This window comes from Oncorhynchus kisutch, linkage group LG7, assembly GCF_002021735.2.
Source record: "Oncorhynchus kisutch isolate 150728-3 linkage group LG7, Okis_V2, whole genome shotgun sequence".
Taxonomy (NCBI): domain Eukaryota; kingdom Metazoa; phylum Chordata; class Actinopteri; order Salmoniformes; family Salmonidae; genus Oncorhynchus; species Oncorhynchus kisutch.
In genome coordinates, this window is record NC_034180.2 from 43,238,644 (window position 1) to 43,259,714 (window position 21,071).

At 43.7% G+C, this 21,071-nt stretch overlaps 1 protein-coding gene across 2 annotated transcripts in view; it reads left to right on the plus strand.

Moving 5' to 3' along the window:
• The first annotated feature begins 1,193 nt into the window (after positions 1-1,193).
• LOC109894643 (disintegrin and metalloproteinase domain-containing protein 17-like) overlaps positions 1,194-21,071 on the plus strand; it is a 31,633-nt gene continuing 11,755 nt past the window's right edge. For both annotated transcript variants that reach the window (XM_020488263.2, XM_020488264.2), the window contains exons 1-14: positions 1,194-1,398; positions 3,559-3,691; positions 4,461-4,594; positions 4,720-4,808; positions 6,033-6,201; positions 11,180-11,310; positions 14,248-14,334; positions 14,812-14,937; positions 15,207-15,351; positions 15,488-15,579; positions 16,005-16,157; positions 16,272-16,471; positions 17,283-17,386; positions 17,733-17,867. In XM_020488263.2, the coding sequence (XP_020343852.1) occupies positions 1,290-1,398; positions 3,559-3,691; positions 4,461-4,594; positions 4,720-4,808; positions 6,033-6,201; positions 11,180-11,310; positions 14,248-14,334; positions 14,812-14,937; positions 15,207-15,351; positions 15,488-15,579; positions 16,005-16,157; positions 16,272-16,471; positions 17,283-17,386; positions 17,733-17,867 (1,807 nt within the window). In that variant the 5' untranslated portion in view covers positions 1,194-1,289. The remainder of the gene's footprint in view (positions 1,399-3,558; positions 3,692-4,460; positions 4,595-4,719; positions 4,809-6,032; positions 6,202-11,179; positions 11,311-14,247; positions 14,335-14,811; positions 14,938-15,206; positions 15,352-15,487; positions 15,580-16,004; positions 16,158-16,271; positions 16,472-17,282; positions 17,387-17,732; positions 17,868-21,071) is intronic.

The window sequence follows — 21,071 nt, forward strand, 5'->3', positions numbered from 1 at the left end:
TAGCAAGTGCATCGCGATGTCGTACCCATAGCAACTGTTAAAACATTCCCAAACCAGAAACCGTGGATTGATGGCAGCAAACTGAAAGTTTCAGTTTCGCGCAAACCACTGCTTTAACCAGGGCAAGGTGACCGGAAACACGACCGAATGCAAACAGTGTAGCTATTCCCTCCGCAAGGCAATCAAACAAGATAAGCGTCAGTATAGAGACAAAGTAGAGTCGCAATTCAACAGCTCAGACACAAGAGGAGACCACAGGAGACCACTTTTGATGTCTGGAAAAAATCTTATTTTTTTTGTGTAGTTAATTGAAGTGTGTAGGCATCTAGCACTGTTGTTTGGTTAGCAGTGTTTCTGTAGCACATGAGATGGAGTTTGCAAAATAAATGGCTAGGCTACCGGATTGATGCAAATAATCATGTCACTGACAGATTGGCGTAGGCTACTTTGTAGCTACGGTAGTTAACATTTAATAGGAAAGCCTTTCCATCTACCAGAAAATGGTTGGGTCTATCACTGGCATTGCTATATTTTTATATTCCTTAATTGTTTGAAACCTGAACATTTTACTTCATATGAGGCATGTCTTACCTTACTTGAAAGTAGCCTATAGACAAAATCCCACCATAGAAACAGGGTGGAAATTATTTGTAGAAAGACTCATATGCTTTCTCCTATTCTATTGATTTTTCTTTCAACTTTCTTTCATTGTCTAACAGCCAAAGGCATTATCATAGTCATTTTAGCAACCCATGATAGTAGTTGCATATTTAAATCCACCCTCTTTCAAAATTTGTAACGGATATTTCCATCTCTGTCCATGACAACCGGTGCACATTTTAGAACAGCATTTTCCCGCAAATTGCATTTTGGAACATTCGCGCAAAAGCACACCGTCTGTATATTGCTGCGCCTAAAATGCGAAGAAATAATAATATCAACATTTAAGCTAACCGTTCTGATCTGTTCAATCATCCTTATTGAGAAGGAGAATACCTCAACTACACAACTTTGGTACTATCAGTGAGGATTAAGAAGTGAGTACACGCAAATGCCCACGGTAATAGTAAGTGGGTATATGGCCTATATCTGCCAATATCCTCAACTACACCAGTGATGGCATGATTGGTACAACAGTTATTGACGAGAGAACCAGAATATCCAATATAAAACTAATTTTACCTCGGTGCTACACCTGCTCTGCCTAGCCTGGTTAACGGTTCCTGTGTTGACATTATTCATCAACAACTTGCAATAATGACACAGGTGGAGTAAGCGCTTTTAACGTCATGATGAAGTATCTGGTACTTGTGACCTTTTTGGCTTCTTGTTGGGTCAATTGTGCGATTAAATCAAGGGCCACTGAGGAAGAAACACGGGAAAATGACACAGAGTTCGGTGAGTAACGTTAACCTAGCTAGTGGCTAGCAGACATGTTCTAGAGGAGCAAGCTGTCAGTCAAATGTATGCAAATTAGGCTGTTAGTTAGCTACATCTTCAATTGCTAAAGTTTGACGATAGTGTTCGCTAGATAACTAGACAGCTAATGTTGTTAGCAAGTCCCGAAGAAAATCTTACTCGCTATCTAGCAAGATGGAATGTCTGGTGTTCAGCATCAACTGTGTGCTTTCAAAGTAATCAAGACAGGGTGGCTATTCCTTTTCCAGTGGTGCCAGAGCAGTGATCTTCAATCCTAGTCTCATCACATCTTGTGATTCAACTGACGTATTTTGTTAGTTAACTAGCTACAGATGTATGGCACTGGCAGGAACAAATACCTGCGCAACCTGTGGGTCCTCATGGTGGATTGAATAATACATTTGTTCCCAATCTTATCTAGCAAGATCGCAATTCAATGTTTTACATAACCTGTAGTGATGTGCTGAAACAACAAAAGTGTACGCATAGCTTTCCGGTGTTGGCCACCCCTGAAATAATTTGTTAAATTAAGATGGGTATTTATGTCTATTTTATTTAAGAACAAATTCTTATTTACAATGACGGCCTGGGAACAGTGGGTTAACTTCCTTGTTCAGGGGCAGAATTACATATTTTTACCTTGTCAGCTCAGATTCGATCAAGCAACCTTTCAGTTACTGGCCCAAAGCTCTAACCACTAGGCTACCTGCCGCCCATATAGGCCCATAGCTTGAAATTGTCACAGGCTGAGGATGACACCTAGTTAAAATTTTACCATGCTCAATTTGTTTTAATTAGGAAGGTGTAATGCTCTGACTAACCCCACAAAGACAGTGTTGACAATCTATTTGTAGGCTGTGTGTCATTAAAGGCTCTCCACAGGGATTTCACAGTCTACACAAAATTCAGCCTCGCAAAAGTATGTAGAACTACGCTCTGTTGGATCTGTTTCATAGACTGTGTAGAGCCCTTTAGACAGGAAGGAACTACCGGTAGCTACATGACAGCTTTCAAGAGGAAGTGAGACACTTCCATTTTGGCTGAATCCTCTGAAAGATTCATGGTAAAAATGTATTTTAGACTACTAACTGTTAATCAGTGCTGCATCAATCCAATATTATTTGCCACAGAGCGAGTAGAGTATAGGCTACTGCAGAGGTCACTAAAAATAAACCAGGGTTTTGTTCCAGCACTAACACATCTGATTCAGCTAATCAGGAAGACCATGATTAATACATGAATCAGGTGTGTTACTGCTGGGTTAGAACCAAAGCCTGCACATTTTAAGCTCATTTTGCTATGAGCAATTGTTGGCTGCTTTTGCTTCACTCTGCGGTCCAACTAATCCCAAACTATCTAAATTGGGTTGAGGTCGGGTGATTGTGGAGGTCAGGTCATCTGATGCAACACTCCATCACTCTCCTCCTTGGTCAAATAGTTCTTACACAGCCTGGAGGTGTGTTGGGTCATTGTCCTGTTGAAAAACAAATGATAGTCCCACAAAGGAACACCTTTTAATTGAAACACATTTCAGGTGACTACCTTATGAAGCTGGTTGAGAGACTGCAAAGAGTGTGCAAATGTAACTGTATAGCTTCCATCCCTCTCCTCACCCCTACCTGGGCTCGAACCAGGGACCCTCTGCACACATTGACAACAACCACCCTCAAAGCATCGTTACCTATTGCGCAGAGCAAAGGGAACAACTACTTCAAGGTCTCAGAGCGAGTGATGTCACCGATTGAAATGCTATTAGCCGTCACCCCGCTAACAAGCTAGCCATTTCACATCGGTTACACAAAGGGTGGCAACTTTTGAATAATATATATTTTGATTTGTTAATTTGATTAATATATGATTCCATATGTGTTATTTCATAGAAAATAGTAAAAATAAAGAAAAACCCTTGAATGAGTAGGTGTGTCCAAACTTTTTTCTGGTACTGATATAGAGATATCATGCCATTTAGCAGATGCTTTTATGCAAAGCGACATACAGTCATGCATGCATAAGTTTTATGTACAAGTGGTCCCGGAAATTGAACCTACTATCCTACCGTTGCAAGCGCCACGCTCTACCAACTGAGCTACATAGGACTGGCCCTCTCACTCTCCTCATATGACTCTTCCCTTATTCCAGAGGCTCTGAGCTCATTGCTGTCTGACTTTGAGGTGCTGCCCGTGTCCGGCCTCCAGCAGCACTCACTCAGGAAGAGGGACGTCCACACAGAGTCCCAGCTGGAGCGCATTGTCAGCTTCAGTGCCCTCAAGAGGTAGGTGGCACAAAGTCTCTAGGCTACACACGATTTTAAGGTATTTTTCTCAGTACTCACACACACACACATGCACACAGAAATGGAAGCACACACACAAACAGGGTAGCCTAGTGGTTAGAGAGTTGGACTAGTAAACTAAATGGTTGCAAGTTCAAATCCCTGAGCTGACAAGGTACAAATCTGTCATTCTGCCCCTGAACAGGCAGTTAACTCACTGTTCCTAGGCCGTCATTGAAAATAAGAATTTGTTCTTAACTGACTTGCCTATTTAAATAAAGGTTATAAAAAATATGGGACTTATACCTCTTAAGCTAAGAGCATCTGCTAAATGACTAAAATATAAGGGAACAACAGCTAACACTCCATTATACTCAATGAGGCGTTTCCACCCACTCATGTAACATTCAAAAGCAAGCAAAACAAGTTGATGTTCAATGGTTTTGGATCATTCTGATGCCGCCCAGTGCTTAGGAAAGATCATATGATGTTAGGGGTTGGAGAAATAGACTTTCACTGTCTCATGTATCTGTAACTTTTCTCAGAGGTTCTAGTCCTCCCTGCTAAGTCCTACTCCTATGTGTTTTTACATTGTTACTGGAATGGCTTTTTATCATTGCCATGGCCTAATGACTAGAGTGCATGGATTTTCAGTGCAATTGATACAGACCATTGGCAAAGTTAAAATGTTATCTGTACCCTCAATAAACCCGAATATGTACATTCCTCATGTTTCTATCCATCAAACTGTAATTTATTTTTTCCGCAGACATTTTAAGCTTTACTTGACAACTAACACAGACTTGTTCACTGAGGACTTCAAAGCTGTGTTTGTAGATAAGCAAGGGAAGGAAGACCGCTATGATGTTCAGCTGCAGAACTACTTTACTGGACATCTTGTAGGTGAGTCTGGAGGGTATTTGTTTTGTTGGTTTTATATGGAATATGTTGTGTGTGTGTGCTTCCATTTCTGTGTGTGTGAGAGAGTGAGTACTGAGAAGAATACCTTCGTGTGTGTGTGTGTGTAGGCGAGGCGCACTCCCGTGTTCAGGCACACATAGACGGGGACGAGTTCTCGGCCCACATCCTGACAGAGGAGACAGAGTACAACGTAGAGGTAAATCCCAAAACAGGAGCACTGCTTTAAAGTTTTTAAAGCAGGGGTTGGAACTGGTTCAGGGAACAGAACAGAAAAACAGAAAATAATATTTTTCAAGGAACTGAAACGGAACCTGGAACGAGAGTGATCCATACGGTTCCGGAATGGGACCATTATTTTAAAAGGGAACCGCTTAATAATGTTATTTTACATTCCAGGCATTTTTTGTTTTGTCCCACATAAAAAAAGCAACAAAGTTCCTATGCAAAGCTCTTTCACTAAAAAGCCTATTCCAGTGTCCACCTGCAAGCTGAAAATCTTTGCCAATGTCTGTGTGTTTAGGCTACCTGCCCTTCCCCCCTCCAAAACAGTCTACTGTACTGACATTGCAACCGTCATTCAGAAGATAGGGAGAGATATTTTTAAATAGCTAGAGAAGAATGGATTAACTTGTTTAACACTATTTAAGGATACTATAGGCCAGTTACCACGTTTCACGTTGGATTTATTAACTACAAAAAGGTACGACGTGTTTTTAAAATTCTGGTGCCGCTCTGCACATACAAGCTTTTTAGCTAGCTAGCTCACGCTTGTTAGCGAGCTAGCTCCAAGGACATTCAAAGTTCCTCCATAGAAGCCGCTCCTCCTAGGTATAATTCTGTGGACCTAATTCAGATAATGCATGTCATAAGATGCCCGGCACTTCAATCCTACTCCTCAACGCTCTCTCCCCACCCGGAAAATGTCATACATTGGCTACACGCATGTCCATCACGCATGTAAACAACTAGCCTGCCTGCTCTATCCGCACTGATTGGTGAAGTAATATAATGAGCTAAATCAAAAAAAAAACCGGTTGATTTCACAGGTTTAAAAAGGAAGTCAAAGGAACGATATAAACCAGTTCTTTTTGAGATCCAACCGGTTCAGAACTTTATTTTGCTGGTAGGAACAGTGGAACGGGAAAAAAAGTGGTTTTGTTCAGAATGAAACAATTGGAAATAATTCCGGTTCCAACGCCTTGGTTTAAATTAGGCCAGAAAAAGTGTCTTAAAACAGTTGCTGGGAAAAAGAGATAAAACTATCAGCTAAATAAACCAGCGCTAGCTTTTGTTTTCGTAGAATACTTTATCTAACCAATCCTACTTCTCCTACTCCTTCATCCTCTCTCGCTCGCTCTCTCTTTCTTTTTCTCTCTCTTATTCCTCTTTCTCTCCATCCCACTCTTCCCTCTCTCCTCAGCCCCTTTGGAGGTTCACCGAGGTGCCCCCCGATGGCCGTCTGTTGGTATATCGCTCTGAGGACATCCGGAACCTCAGTCGCCTGGCCTCGCCCAAGGTGTGTGGATACATCCACGCTGGGGCCCAGGACCTGCTACCAGAGGCCGCCAGAGGTGGAGAGGCACGGGAGGGTATGGAGTGTGTGTGTGTGTGTTCGACAGTATAGGCCTACATACAGAGTAGGAGACACCCCATTTATGCATGTTTCATACGCATAGACCGAGTGCTTGTGTGTGTGGTGTGCAAAAGTGTGTAGGAGTCAAACATTAGAAGCTACCTTATACAACCTTAGTGTGAGGAGGTAGGGAAAGGGAGGAAGATGATTCCTTGAGGAGAAGAGGTAGTAGGTAGTTGGGCGCCCAATCTATCTTGTCCCCACACAGCCTCACAATGAATAAAAACCCTTTAATGTCTAAACCCTATGTTCCATAGGCTGGCAACAGGGTGTTATATAAAGCTCTGATTCCTTTGTGCTGCCTGTAAAATGTAAAGTTCATTAGAATGACAATGACCTGGGGGAAATCTGAAGGCACTCAAGACAATGTCCTCTTCAAAAAAACTGTGTGGAAAATGAGGTGAATGATCTCCACAGAAGCATTAGAATTCATGAGAGCTGTTATATGTAATACACGGAGGGGAAGCCATAGTGAGTACACCCACATGCTGTGGTTCGCTACGGAAGAATCTGAGGTCTTGTGGAGGGAAGGAGATTACATGATTGACTTGTCTTTGTGGGGGGGCTGCTGACTGTGATGTGTAGCCTAAGACACACTACGTATGATACACCAGGCCCACTCCAAATGGATGTAGTCGGAAGGGAATTAACATAGTTAGTTTGAACTGACACATGCTGTACAGTGTGGCTTCTGAGCTGAGCAGAAGCTATTATTCTACAGATGGAATAACCTGTGAATTTCAAATAAGGGTTAATAAAAACGTTTATTCCGAAAGTAGTGCTTTGCTATTTTGATTACAGATTCTTGTAATGATGAATCCTACAAACCACAGCCAGTCTTCCTCCTCATAGAATAAGTGGTGTTGATTCATTTGACTAAACACAAAGTTGGAAATCTGACAGTTCTGAAAATTACTCTATAGTAAAGAATTCATCAGCTGGGCCTATATCTTACATTTTTTATTTTACTCTTCTGTACAAATAGTGTCAAGAAAAAGTATGTGAACCCTTTGGAATTACCTGGATTTCTGCATAAATTGGTCATACAATTTGATATGATCTTCATCTAAGTCACAACAAAAGACTAACAGTCTGCTTAAACTAGTAACACAAACTATTTGACGTTTTCTTGTTTTAATTGAACACACCGTATAAACATTCACAGTGCAGGGTGGGAAAAGTATGTGAACCCTTGGATTTAATAACTGGTTGACCCTCCTTTGGCAGCAATAAACTCAACCAAATGTTTTCTGTAGTTGCGGATCAGACCTGTACAACGGTCAGGAGGAATTTTGGTCCATTCATCTTTACAAAACTGTTTCAGTTCAGCAATATTCTTAGGATGTCTGGTGTGAACCACTCTCGAGGTCATGCCACCACATTTTAAATTGAGGTCAGGACTCAATTCTGTTGTTGATTTACTTCTGTTTTGGGTCATTGTCCTGTTGCATCACCCAACTTCTGTTGAGCATCAATTGGCAGACAGATAGCCAAACATTCTCCTGCAAAATGTCTTGATAAACTTGGGAATACATTTTTCCGTCGACAATAGCAAGCTGTCCAGGCCCTGAGGTAGCAAAGCAGCCCCAAACCATGATGCTCCCTCCACCATACGTTACAGTTGGGATTAGGTTTTTATGTTGGTGTGCTGTGCCTTTTTCTCTTCTCCACGTGTTGTGTGTTCCTTCCTTCCTTCCAAACTTTAGTTTAATCTGTCTACAGAATATTTTGCCAGTAGCGCTGTGGAACATCCAGGTGCTCTTTTGCGAACTTCAGATGTGCAGCAATGTTTTTTTTGACAGCAGTGGCTTCTTCCGTGGTGTCCTCCCATGAACATCATTCTTGTTTAGTGTTTTACGTATTGTAGACTCGTCAGAGATGTTAGCATGTTTCAGAGATTTCTGTAAGTCTTTAGCTGACTCTCGAGGATTCTTCTTAACCTTATTTAGCATTCTGCACTGTGCTCTTGCAGTCATCTTTACAGGACGGCCACTCCTAAGGAGAGTAGCAACAGTGCTGAACTTTCTTCATTTATAGACAATTTGTCTTACCATGGACTGATGAACATCAAGGCTTTTAGAGATACTTTTGTAACTATTGGTCAATTTCTTCAACAGATGGTCAGGTCTATATAATTATCAAACTTATATATTGGTAGTAGAAAGGAAACACAGACTCCGTTTAAGTATTAAAATGATATTTTAGTACTACAATTGTAGGCAGAAGTTGGTACTGAGTACAGTATATGATAGCTCTCCCCAGGTTCTGCAAAGTGTCTAAGACATCCTGTAACTCATATAGCCTCTCCCAGTCCTCCTTGTGTTAGTTTCCCTGGCAACAACATTTTAATAACTCTAACCTCCCCCTGACAGCAGCAACCATCTCGTAAGCAATTAAAAGCTCAGAATTGGGTTTGACTGAAACTTGACCTTTCATCACAAGAATGGAGGCATAACAAGGTGAACGAGTCCAAGCATCTTCTGACAGGTGACTGTTTTCATCAGGCCTGCGGCAGCCTTGTGTTCTCGGGAAACCAGTCATATTCTCAGAACCTCAGCCAGGTAGGGCCCAGACAGGAGGAGTATGAATGTAGGCGGTTTCCGCCTTCTGATAGTGTCTGAAGGGCACAACACTCAAAACAGGTGTTAATACACACACACACACAGGTCTCCTTGAAGAGGAGACTTTACAGTTTATCATAACACAATTTATTAACCTTTTTAAAGGTGTTAGGCCTTGGTTTAACCCCTTCATAACCCTTTCCAGATTTATGCAAGTCAACAAAAATTATTCTTAGATCTCTTTTGTTCGAGGCATGGTTCACATCAGGCAATGCTTCTTGTGACTGACTAGCAAACTCCATTAAAAAATTAAAAAAAACATTTAAAAAAAATATAGGGCAGGGTAGCTCTTACCAACATCTCGAATCTCGTCTCATTGATTGGACTCCAGGTTAGCTGTCTCCTGTCTCCAATTAGCTTTTGGAAAAGTCGTTAGCCTAGGGGTTCATATACTTTTTCCAACCTACACTGTGAATGTTTAAATGATGCATTCAATATAGACAAGAAAAATACAATAATTTCTGTGTTATTAGTTTAAGCAAATCAAATCAAATGTATTTATATAGCCCTTCGTACATCAGCTGATATCTCGAAGTGCTGTACAGAAACCCAGCCTAAAACCCCAAACAGCAAGCAATGCAGGTGTAGAAGCACGGTGGCTAGGAAAAACTCTCTAGAAAGGCCAAAACCTAGGAAGAAACCTAGAGAGGAACCAGGCTATGTGGGGTGGCCAGTCCTCTTCTGGCTGTGCCGGGTGGAGATTATAACAGAACATGGCCAAGATGTTCAAATGTTCATAAATGACCAGCATGGTCGTATAAGAATAAGGCAGAACAGTTGAAACTGGAGCAGCAGCACGGTCAGATGGACTGGGGACAGCAAGGAGTCATCATGTCAGGTTGTCCTGGGGCATGGTCCTAGGGCTCAGGTCCTCCGAGAGAGAATTAGAGAGAGCATATGTGGGGTGGCCAGTCCTCTTCTGGCTGTGCCGGGTGGAGATTATAACAGAACATGGCCAAGATGTTCAAATGTTCATAAATGATCAGCATGTTCGAATAATAAGAAGGCAGAACAGTTGAAACTGGAGCAGCAGCACGGCCAGGTGGACTGGGGACAGCAAGGAGTCATCATGTCAGGTAATCCTGGGGCATGGTCCTAGGGCTCAGGTCCTCCTCCGAGAGAAGGAGAGAATTAGAGAACGCACACTTAGATTCACACAGGACACCGAATAGGACAGGAGAAGTACTCCAGATATAACAAACTGACCCTAGCCCCCCGACACAAACTACTGCAGCATAAATACTGGAGGCTGAGACAGGAGGGGTCAGGAGACACTGTGGACCCATCCGAGGACACCCCCGGACAGGGCCAAACAGGAAGGATATAACCCCACCCACTTTGCCAAAGCACAGCTCCCACACCACTAGAGGGATATCTTCAACCACCAACTTACCATCCTGAGACAGGGCCGAGTATAGCCCACAAAGATCTCCGCCATGGCACAACCCAAGGGGGGGCGCCAACCCAGACAGGATGACCACATCAGTGAATCAACCCACTCAGGTGACGCACCCCTTCCAGGGACGGCATGAGAGAGCCCCAGTAAGCCAGTGACTCAGCCCCTGTAATAGGGTTAGAGGCAGAGAATCCCAGTGGAAAGAGGGGAACCGGCCAGGCAGAGACAGCAAGGGCGGTTCGTTGCTCCAGAGCCTTTCCATTCACCTTCCCACTCCTGGGCCAGACTACACTCAATCATATGACCCACTGAAGAGATGAGTCTTCAGTAAAGACTTAAAGGTTGCGACCGAGTTTGCGTCTCTGACATGGGTAGGCAGACCGTTCCATAAAAATGGAGCTCTATAGGAGAAAGTCCTGCCTCCAGCTGTTTGCTTAGAAATTCTAGGGACAATTAGGAGGCCTGCGTCTTGTGACCGTAGCGTATGTGTAGGTACAAGATAGGTAGGAGCAAGCCCATGTAATGCTTTGTTGGTTAGCAGTAAAACCTTGAAATCAGCCCTTGCTTTGACAGGAAGCCAGTGTAGAGAGGCTAGCACTGGAGTAATATGATCAAATTTTTTGGTTCTAGTCAGGATTCTAGCAGCCGTATTTAGCACCAACTGAAATGTATCTATTGTTGTGACTTATTTCTTTGACTAATTTATTTAGAAATCCAGGTAATTCCAAAGGGTTCACATACCTTTTCTTGCCACTGTATAGTAGTATACTGCATGAAATCAGTTCATAGACAAACGGAATGTGAATACAAGGGCACCGAACAGTTGGAACTTAAGGGCTGGCCTCATTCACTCATTCTCCCAGCTGTGACTTCTCACAGTGTTTCTCTCCTCCTCTCCTTCCTTCCTCCCATCATAGATTCCCTCCACAGAGAGAAGAGAGTGACCCACAACCACAAGAAGAACACCTGTCCTCTAGCCCTGGTGGCCGACTACCGCTTCTTCAAACACATGGGCCGCGGAGAGGAGAGCATTACACTTAACTACCTGGTGAGAGTCCCGAACTAATCTCAGATACCCAGATCTAAAATCTTGCATTATTGTGTCTGATGTTCGATTTTTAAGTTTTCCGGGCGACGTGTTAGAAAGGATACTAACGAGACTAGCGAAGTATTTACCCCTCTAAAGGGAAACTTGCAGCCAGTTTCTAGGCAAGTCTATGGGCCAAATGTCCTTTCCTCTTCCGAAATTCGAAAGATGTGAGTACCTGTTACATCGTGATTTGTCTAAATGATCAGTGCCCAAAAAAATCTGCATTCCACAAAATTAGTCCCTTTTGGGTGGTGTAATTTGATGGGAAAAAAAGTTTTATTTCACCTAATTTTAACATTCTGTCATGATGAGAACAAAGTAATAAAAAACAGGTATTCCCATCTCAAGAGGTTAAATTTAAAAAATACTATAGTAAGTGCCTATTATGTACCAAATAAAGATTTAATATTGCAGATTGTGGGTTCTATCAATTTAATTGTTCTGTATAATTTCTAATCCCCTTTTTATTTATTTATACTTTCCCCCTACCATCCCTACCCTGATTATACTAAACTAGGGGACAACAATACTTCATGTACACATTATACTGTATGTAGTTAAATAATTATACATATATTCCTATTTTCCTCTTTCTGCAAGTGCTGGATTTTCACCCACAGCGGCCAATCCACCATTCATTGTGATTTAACGCCAGCCCTCCGGTGTCCACAGATTAACCCATCTTTCACAGTATAACTCCAACCCTCCGGTGTCCACAGATTAACCCATTTTCCCAGTATAACTCCAATCCCCCCATGTCCACAGATTAACCCATTTTCCCAGTATAACTCCAACCCTCCCATGTCCACAGATTAACCCATTTTCCCAGTATAACTCCAATCCCCCCCATGTCCACAGATTAACCCATCTTTCCCAGTATAACTCCAACCCTCCCATGTCCACAGATTAACCCATCTTTCCCAGTATAACTCCAACCCTCCCATGTCCACAGATTAACCCATCTTTCCCAGTATAACTCCAGCCCTCCCATGTCCACAGATTAACCCATCTTTCCTAGTATAACTCCAGCCCTCCCATGTCCACAGATTAACCCATCTTTCCTAGTATAACTCCAATCCCCCCATGTCCACAGATTAACCCATCTTTCCCAGTATAACTCCAACCCTCCCATGTCCACAGATTAACCCATCTTTCACAGTTTAACTCCATTTAGCAATTTCGTTGTGCGATACATCCCTCCATTTTACTGTGATGTCTTACGAGGCTCCTGAACCTCCCTATTTGTAACATTTCTACCGATATTGCTTTAAAAATAAATACTTTACACAAGACTAATGATATTTCCCATTGACTGATCATGGTTTTTCAGATCCCCTAACAATATAGTTTGCAGGTCCATCTGAACCCTAATATATGACTTACCAACAATGTTGGGAACTCTTTCTTATTTGTCTATTAACTAAGTTATTGCCTGGTGATGTCACCAAAACTGAAATTGAAATTGAAATTTCAGGCGTTCTCTTCAAACTGCTCTTAAACTAACAGGGCATTATTATAATTTTAAAAAAGGCACAGTATTATTCCAACCTCATAGTGTGGAAATAAGGCTGCAGTTGACATTGAGAGGACGTTTCTTTTTTGCTGAGTTTATGACAAATAAGCATATTACAGACTTAATTTACATCACAAATAGTATGTGTAATGGGGTTAGTGTGAGTATTCGAACACAGCTCTAGTGTCTGCTAGTTTTTGTTTTTTCCTTTCAATTAAGACTTAAACAAGCGGGTGAGAGGATTTCTATCAAATCAAATCAAATCAAATCAAATCAAATTTATTTATATAGCCCTTCGTACATCAGCTGATATCTCAAAGTGCTGTACAGAAACCCAGCCTAAAACCCCAAACAGCAAGCAATGCAGGTGGAGAAGCACAGTGGCTAGGAAAAACTCCCTAGAAAGGCCAATACCTAGGAAGAAACCTAGAGAGGAACCAGGCTATGTGGGGTGGCCAGTCCTCTTCTGGCTGTGCCGGGTGGAGATTATAACAGAACATGGTCAAGATGTTCAATGTTCATAAATGACCAGCATGGTCGAATAATAATAAGGCAGAACAGTTGAAACTAGAGCAGCAGCACAGTCAGGTGGAAGTTGAAACTGGAGCAGCAGCATGGCCAGGTAGACTGGGGACAGCAAGGAGTCATCATGTCAGGTAGTCCTGGGGCATGGTCCTAGGGCTCAGGTCAGTTGAAACTGGAACAGCAGCATGGCCAGGTGGACTGGGGACAGCAAGGAGTCATCATGTCAGGTAGTCCTGGGGCATGGTCCTAGGGCTCAGGTCCTCCGAGAGAGAGAAAGAAAGAGAGAAGGAGAGAATTAGAGAACGCACACTTAGATTCACACAGGACACCGAATAGGACAGGAGAAGTACTCCAGATATAACAAACTGACCCCAGCCCCCCGACACATAAACTACTGCAGCATAAATACTGGAGGCTGAGACAGGAGGGGTCAGGAGACACTGTGGCCCCATCCGAGGACATTTCTATACTAATTAGTGACCTTTAATTCATCAGCGTAGCCTAGTGGTTAGAGCATTGGACTAGTAACCGGAAGGTTGCGAGTTCAAACCCCCGAGCTGACGAGGTACAAATCTGTCGTTCTGCCCCTGAACAGGCAGTTAACCCACTGTTCCCAGGCCGTCATTGAAAATAAGAATGTGTTCTTAACTGACTTGCCTGGTTAAATAAAGGTAAAATTAAACAAGGGAGGAGTGAAAACCCGCGGACACCGCCGTGGAATGAGTTTGAGACGTGTTTTAAACCTGCCTGAAAGTAAGAGCCATGAGGTCCATTTGGAATTGTGTAGTGCTGCAACGAACCACTGTTCAGGAACAGGCATCATCTGGGTTTGTGCTAATACTGTCTGTTTCCCCCAGATTGAGTTGATTGACAGAGTGGACGACATGTACAGGAACACAACCTGGGATGATGAGTTTACAGGATACGGTGTTCAGATCCAACAGGTGGGACTATTTGCTGACTGTGTGTGTGAGTTGGTAGTAGTTGTATTGTTGTAGTAGGTGGGACTATTTGCTGACTGTGTGTGTGAGTTGGTAGTAGTTGTATTGTTGTAGTAGTTGTAAGCAAATATTTGGCATGTTGTCATTTGGCGTTGTCATTTCCATGCCAATCATTCCATATCACTAGTGACACCATAGCTCAGTGTGTTGTGTGTCAGTGCTGGGTTAAGAAATTAAGCTGAGCATAACTGTAGTACCCTAATTGGAAAAGCATTTTTGTAGCAGACCGTGGAAGCTCTTTGTGTGGGAATGAATGGCAACACTGCGTCTACTACGAAACCACCGCCTCACTGAATAAATGTGGCAGTCTATGATCCATATCTTCTCCAGACCATAATATCTTGTGCAGAGCATTATGGGGACTGTAGTACGTGCTGTAACCTTAATTGGGTTTAAGAAGTTGTAATGTCCTGGTTGTAGATCATCATCAACAAGGAGCCGACCAGAGCGCCGCTTGGCCAGGCTGGGCCGGACTGGACCCACTACAACATGAAGGGAAGCCCCATCCAAGGCAAGGAGGTGTGGGACGTCAAGAAACTGCTGGAAGTGAGACACTGCTACTGACTCTAATCTACTCAGATGCCATTACATAGTGTAGCCAGTACAGTGTTCTGTTGTCTGTAGGTAGGGAATACATGAAGTCACATTTTTTGGGGGGGTCACTGTATGAACTTTGTTGTAGACTCTTCAATAACATTTACTTGAATGGGCCTAAACATGATTGACAACAAACACTCTCACCTTGGGGATACTTTTGGTTTGTAATGACTAGTATTTTCTTCTCATTCATTTTTCAATACCTCTTTTCTCTGCAGCAATTTAGCACGGACATAGCGGACAATGCTAGCACTGTGTGCCTTGCCCACCTGTTCACCTATCAGGACTTTGATGAAGGGACACTGGGCTTGGCTTACGTGGCCCCTTCTAAAGCCCAGGCTATGGGGGGCCTCTGTCCTAAACGTAAGGCTTAGCCTCTCACAGAGGTCCTCTCAATTCTGATCAAATAACTATGATTAGTGTTTTGATAATGGTGTGATAGATTCTCAAGAGATTGCTCCTATATTTCTAGTCTGATTTCTCTTTTTGTTTTCTGCAGCTTTCTTTCCATCTAGTTCCGTTAAGAACCCCAGTTTCCTCAACACTGGTTTAACCAGCACTAAGAATTATGGCAAAACCATTCTAACCAAGGTAGGTTCCTCATTGAGTATCTGAATCCAGCCATGCTATTTCTATGGCTTCTGCACCCTCTATTGAATAAACTAGAACCAGGACTGAACAACTCCCTGTATTGCATAATTCATGACATCTTTCTGGCTCATAGGTCATGATGGGCAGTACTCAGTCAAGATGATGGTTTGAGATGTTGTCTAATGACACATGGATAGAATAACCTGTGGGGCACATTGTGTTGGGTCATGGGTTGAGTAGGCAGCCGTATGCATCACTAATATTAATGACTTAGACCTTACAAGACCCTCTTCAAGTCACTGCTCCTCAGATATTTACATGCTTTTATATCCCAAAGATAATTGATATGTAATTTCTTTATTAATTGTTGCAAGTCAATATATGGTTTCCAAGCATTAAGTTTTTTTTTTTTCTCCCATCACCAGGAAGCAGATTTGGTGACAACCCATGAGCTGGGCCACAACTTTGGAGCTGAGCACGACCCTGACAGCATGCACTACTGCGCCCCTAGCGATGACCACGGGGGCAAGTTTGTCATGTACCCCATCGCTGTGAGTGGGGACCACTACAATAACAAGGTAATGCTCTTGTGTGCTTCAAATTTTCTGTCAAATGACTCATATATGCTCACATAACATTTACCTTCTATTCTTTCCTTCCTCCCTTCCTTTATATTTGTCTTCTCCCCACAGCGTTTCTCCGACTGCAGTAAGATCTCCATAGGGAAGACGCTGCGTCTCAAGGCTCCCATCTGCTTCAAGGAGAGGAACAGCAAGGTGTGTGGGAACTTGCGCGTTGAGGAAGGGGAGGAGTGCGACCCGGGCCTGCTGCACCTCAATGACGACCAGTGCTGCTCCGCCGACTGCAAGTTCAGGCCCGAGTCCCAGTGCAGGTAGAAACCCGCCACACACGGCCCAAAATGGCCACCTCTGAGTGCAGTAATTCATATGGCAGGATGACATTTACAAAGGCTTCAGTGAATTCCTGCCTTTCTTTACTTACTGGCTGACTTTATTGTCCCCTTGGGGAAATTTAGTTTGCAGTGTCATGTAGAAGTTACAACATGGTTACATACAGAATCATGTCAATTTCATAATATACAGTAAACTAATAAAGTAAACTGACATTGCAGTTCTTTTGTGTGTGTTTAAAGGCCCAGTGCTCTCAAAAATGTGATTATTATAATTGTTTCCTTCCTGTGTTTTATATACATTTTCACACTGGTTGGAATAATACTATGAAAATGACCATGAAGCCGTTTTAGTGTAAAAGCTGTTTGGCAGTTTTTGCCTGCCTGGTGACACCACCAGGCGGTAAATTAGTTAATAGACCAATAAGAGAGAGTTCCAAACCACTCTGCCAATTACAGGTTGTTTTCAGTTTTCCCCTCCCCACTCAGACCACTCCCAGACAGTCCTAGCAAAATTCTTGCTTGAGAAATTGCACTTTGCTAAGAAGCTATTTACATGTTTTACATTTTTTTTACCATTTTAATTGAAAATAATCACAGTAAGGTACTTTATTGTTTCCCAGAAAGGATTTGACATTGAGATAAAAACTGGCTGCATTGGACCTTGAACATACTATCCAGTAACCTTCCTCTCTATCATCACCATGCCAGTGCATTCACACTACTATGATGCTTAGTGACATTCCCCACATGGAAACTGAAGTTATTGTTTTCTATGTCCGGGTACATCCAGTGACAGGAACAGTCCATGCTGTAAGAACTGCAAGTTTCAGCAGGCAGGCAAGCCGTGCCAGGAGCCAATCAACGCCACCTGTAAGGGCATGTCCCTCTGCACAGGTAACCTCCCCTACTGTTCATACACAGGATAGCCACGACTAAACAGACCGATGTGATTTTAATTTTTTATTGATCATTGATGCTTTGTAATACAGGGCTCCCTAGTAAAATATGTTGTTCTCAATGGGACTCACCCCTGTTTAAAGAAAAATAAATATACTCTTATTCAACCGGACAACTAACCATTATCTGCTATGAAAGTGATATTTTGGATCAACATCCTCTAGCTGGCTAGGTCTCCAGGTCTTGCTGTTGAGACATAAGTTTGGGTATTTGACTGACTCCCTGAGGGAGAATCTCAATTTCTTTGATGTCCTTTCTCCCCGCCGCCTTCTCAAAACCTTAGGTAAGAGCAGTGAGTGCCCAAACCCAGACAACGCTCCGGACAATACCATCTGTGTGGACAGTGGGAGGTGCAGCGACGGGGAGTGCATGACCTTCTGTGAGGCTGTGCAGAACCTGCAGCCCTGTGCTTGTAATGGTACAACCCTCTCACATACACACTGCTACAATCTAGATTGACACTGTACAGTACCATGGTGTACTCATAGAGCCTCTCTATAGTTGTATTTCTATCTCTATGGGTGGACCCAATATCTTTGCATTAAAGGTTTTGTTCTTTATTTGATTTGAGGCTTCAAGTTTAAATTAATGTTCGAAACGCAAAGCCTTAAATTTGATTTCTGCCAATATACTGTACAGTGCCTTCAGAAAGTATTCATACCCCTTGACTTATTCCACATTTTGTAGTGTTACAGACATAATTCAAAATGGATTCAATTTATTTCTTCTCACCCACCCTCACACAATACCCCATAATGACAAAGTGAAAACATGTTTAAAGAAATGTCTGGACATTTGAGTTTCTGGACACCCCTGAGTTAATACTTTATAGAAGCACCTTTAGCAGCGGTTACAGCTTTGAGTCGTCTTGGGTATGTCTGTATCAGCTTTGAGTCGTCTTGGGTATGTCTGTATCAGCTTTGAGTCGTCTTGGGTATGTCTGTATCAGCTTTGAGTCGTCTTGGGTATGTCTGTATCAGCTTTGAGTCGTCTTGGGTATGTCTGTATCAGCTTTGAGTCGTCTTGGGTATGTCTGTATCAGCTTTGAGCCGTCTTGGGTATGTCTGTATCAGCTTTGAGCCGTCTTGGGTATGTCTGTATCAGCTTTGAGCCGTCTTGGGTATGTCTGTATCAGCTTTGAGCCGTCTTGGGTATGTCTGTATCAGCTTTGAGCCGTCTTGGGTATGTCTGTATCAGCTTTGAGCCGTCTTGGGTATGTCTGCATCAGCTTTATGTCGTCTTGGGTATGACTGTATCAGCTTTGAGTCGTCTTGGGTATGTCTGTATCAGCTTTGCACATCTGGATTTGGGTCTTCTCTCCCATTTATTCTTGGCAGATTTTCTCAAGCACTGTTATGTTAGATGGAGAGTGGCAGTGAACAGCAATCTTCAAGTCTTTCCAGATATTTTCAATGGGATACAAGTCTTTCTTTTGGCTGTGCCTCTTAAGGACTTTCACATTCTTGTTCTGAAGCAATTCCAGCTTTGCTTTGGCTGTATGCTTGGGGTCAATGTCCTGTTGGAATGTAAATCTTTGCCACAGTCGAAGGTTGTTATATCCTTACCAGTCTCCCAGTCTCTGCCACCGAAAAAGCATTCCCATAGCATGATGCTGCCAGCACCATGCTTCATGGTAGGGATGGTTTTAGACATGCGATGAGCAGCGCCTGGCTTTGCATTCAGGCCAGAGAATGACATTTTTCAATCAGACCATTTTGCCTTGTGCTCTGAGTCTTTCACGTGACTTTTTGCAAACTCCAGGCGTGCTGTCATGTGCTTCTTTTTTTAGGACTGGCTTCCGTCTGGCTGCTCTTCCAGATTGGTGGAGGGCTGGACAGACTGTTGTCCTTCTGGCAGGTTCTCCCATCTCAGTCAATGAACTCTGTAGTACTGTCAGAGTGGTCATTGGGTTCTTGGTCACCTCCATGACCAAGGTCCTTCTTGCCCGGAGGCTCAGTTTGGTCAGATGGCCAGCTCTAATCAGTCTGGGTAGTTCCATATGTTTTACTTTCCCAATGATGGAGACCACTGTGCTCTTGGAAACTTTCAACATTCTAGAAGTAGTTTTATACAGATATATGCCTCATCACAATTCTCTCTCTGAGATTTAAGAACATGTAACGGCAGATTTCCTCCTATTTGTCTGAAGAGGAGTAAGGATCGGACCAAGATGTGGCGTGGTAAGTGTTCATGATGATTTTAGTAAGAAAAGCACTGAACACTATGAAATACAAAAACAATAAACGAATACGTGAAATAACCAAACCGAAACAGTACCGTGTGGCGACAAACACTCACACGGAAACAAACACCCACAAACCAACAGTGAAACCCAGGCTACCTAAATATGGTTCTCAATCAGGGACAACGATCAACAGCTGCCTCTGATTGAGAACCATATCAGGCCAAACACAGAAATAGAAAAAACATAGACTGCCCACCCCAACTCACGCCCTGACCATACTAAATAATGACAAAACAAAGGAAATAAAGGTCAGAACGTGACAGTACCCCCCCCCCCCCAAAGGTGCGGACTCTGGCCGCAAAACCTGAACCTATAGGGGAGGGTCTGGGTGGGCGTCTGTCCGCGGTGGCGGTTCTGGCGCGGGACGTGGACCCCACTTCACCATAGTTCTAGTGCGCCTCTTCGCCCGCCTCCGTGGCCTCTTTAAAGCGGTGACCCTCGCCACTGGCCTTGGACAGGGGACCCTAGAAATGGGTCCCGAATAGGCGGGAGACTCCGGCAGCGCCGGACAGGCGGGAGACTCTGGCAGGTCCTGGCTGGCTGGCGGCTCTGGCAGGTCCTGGCTGGCTGGCGGCTCTGGCAGCTCCTGGCTGGCTGGCGGCTCTGGCAGTTCCTGGCTGGCTGGCGGCTCTGGCAGTTCCTGGCTGGCTGGCGGCTCTGGCAGCTCCTGGCTGGCTGGCGGCTCTGGCAGCTCCTGGCTGGCTGGCGGCTCCCGGACAGGCGGGAGGCTCTGGTGGCCCCCGGACAGGCAGGAGGCTCTGGCGGCGCCGGATAGGCGGGAGACCCTGTAGGCAGAAAACGGAGAGACAGCCTGGTGCGGGGGTCTGCCACCAGAGGGCTGGTGCGTGGAGGTGGCACTGGATAGACCGTGCACTGGAGCTCTTGAGCCCCGAGCCTGCCCAACCTTACCTGGTTGAATGCTCCCTGTAGCCCGACCAGTGCGGCGAGGTAGGCCGCACTGGGCTGTGCTGGTGAACCGGGGACACCATGCGTAAGGCTGGTGCCATGTATGCCGGCCCGAGGAGACACACTGGAGACCAGATTCGTAAAGCCGGCAACCTAAATATGGTTCTCAATCAGGGACAACGATCAACAGCTTCCTCTGATTGAGATCCATATCAGGCCAAACACAGAAATAGAAAAAACATAGAAACACAAACAGACTGCCCACCCCAACTCACACCCTGACCATACTAAATAATGACAAAACAAAGGAAATAAAGGTCAGAACATGACAGAACAGTTCCTTGGACTTCATGGTATAGTTTCTGCTCTGACACCTTGTATAGATAGACAGGTGTTTCTTTCTAAATCATGTCCAAACAAATGAATTGGCCACAGGTGGACTCTTATCAAGTTGTAGTGACATTTCAAGGA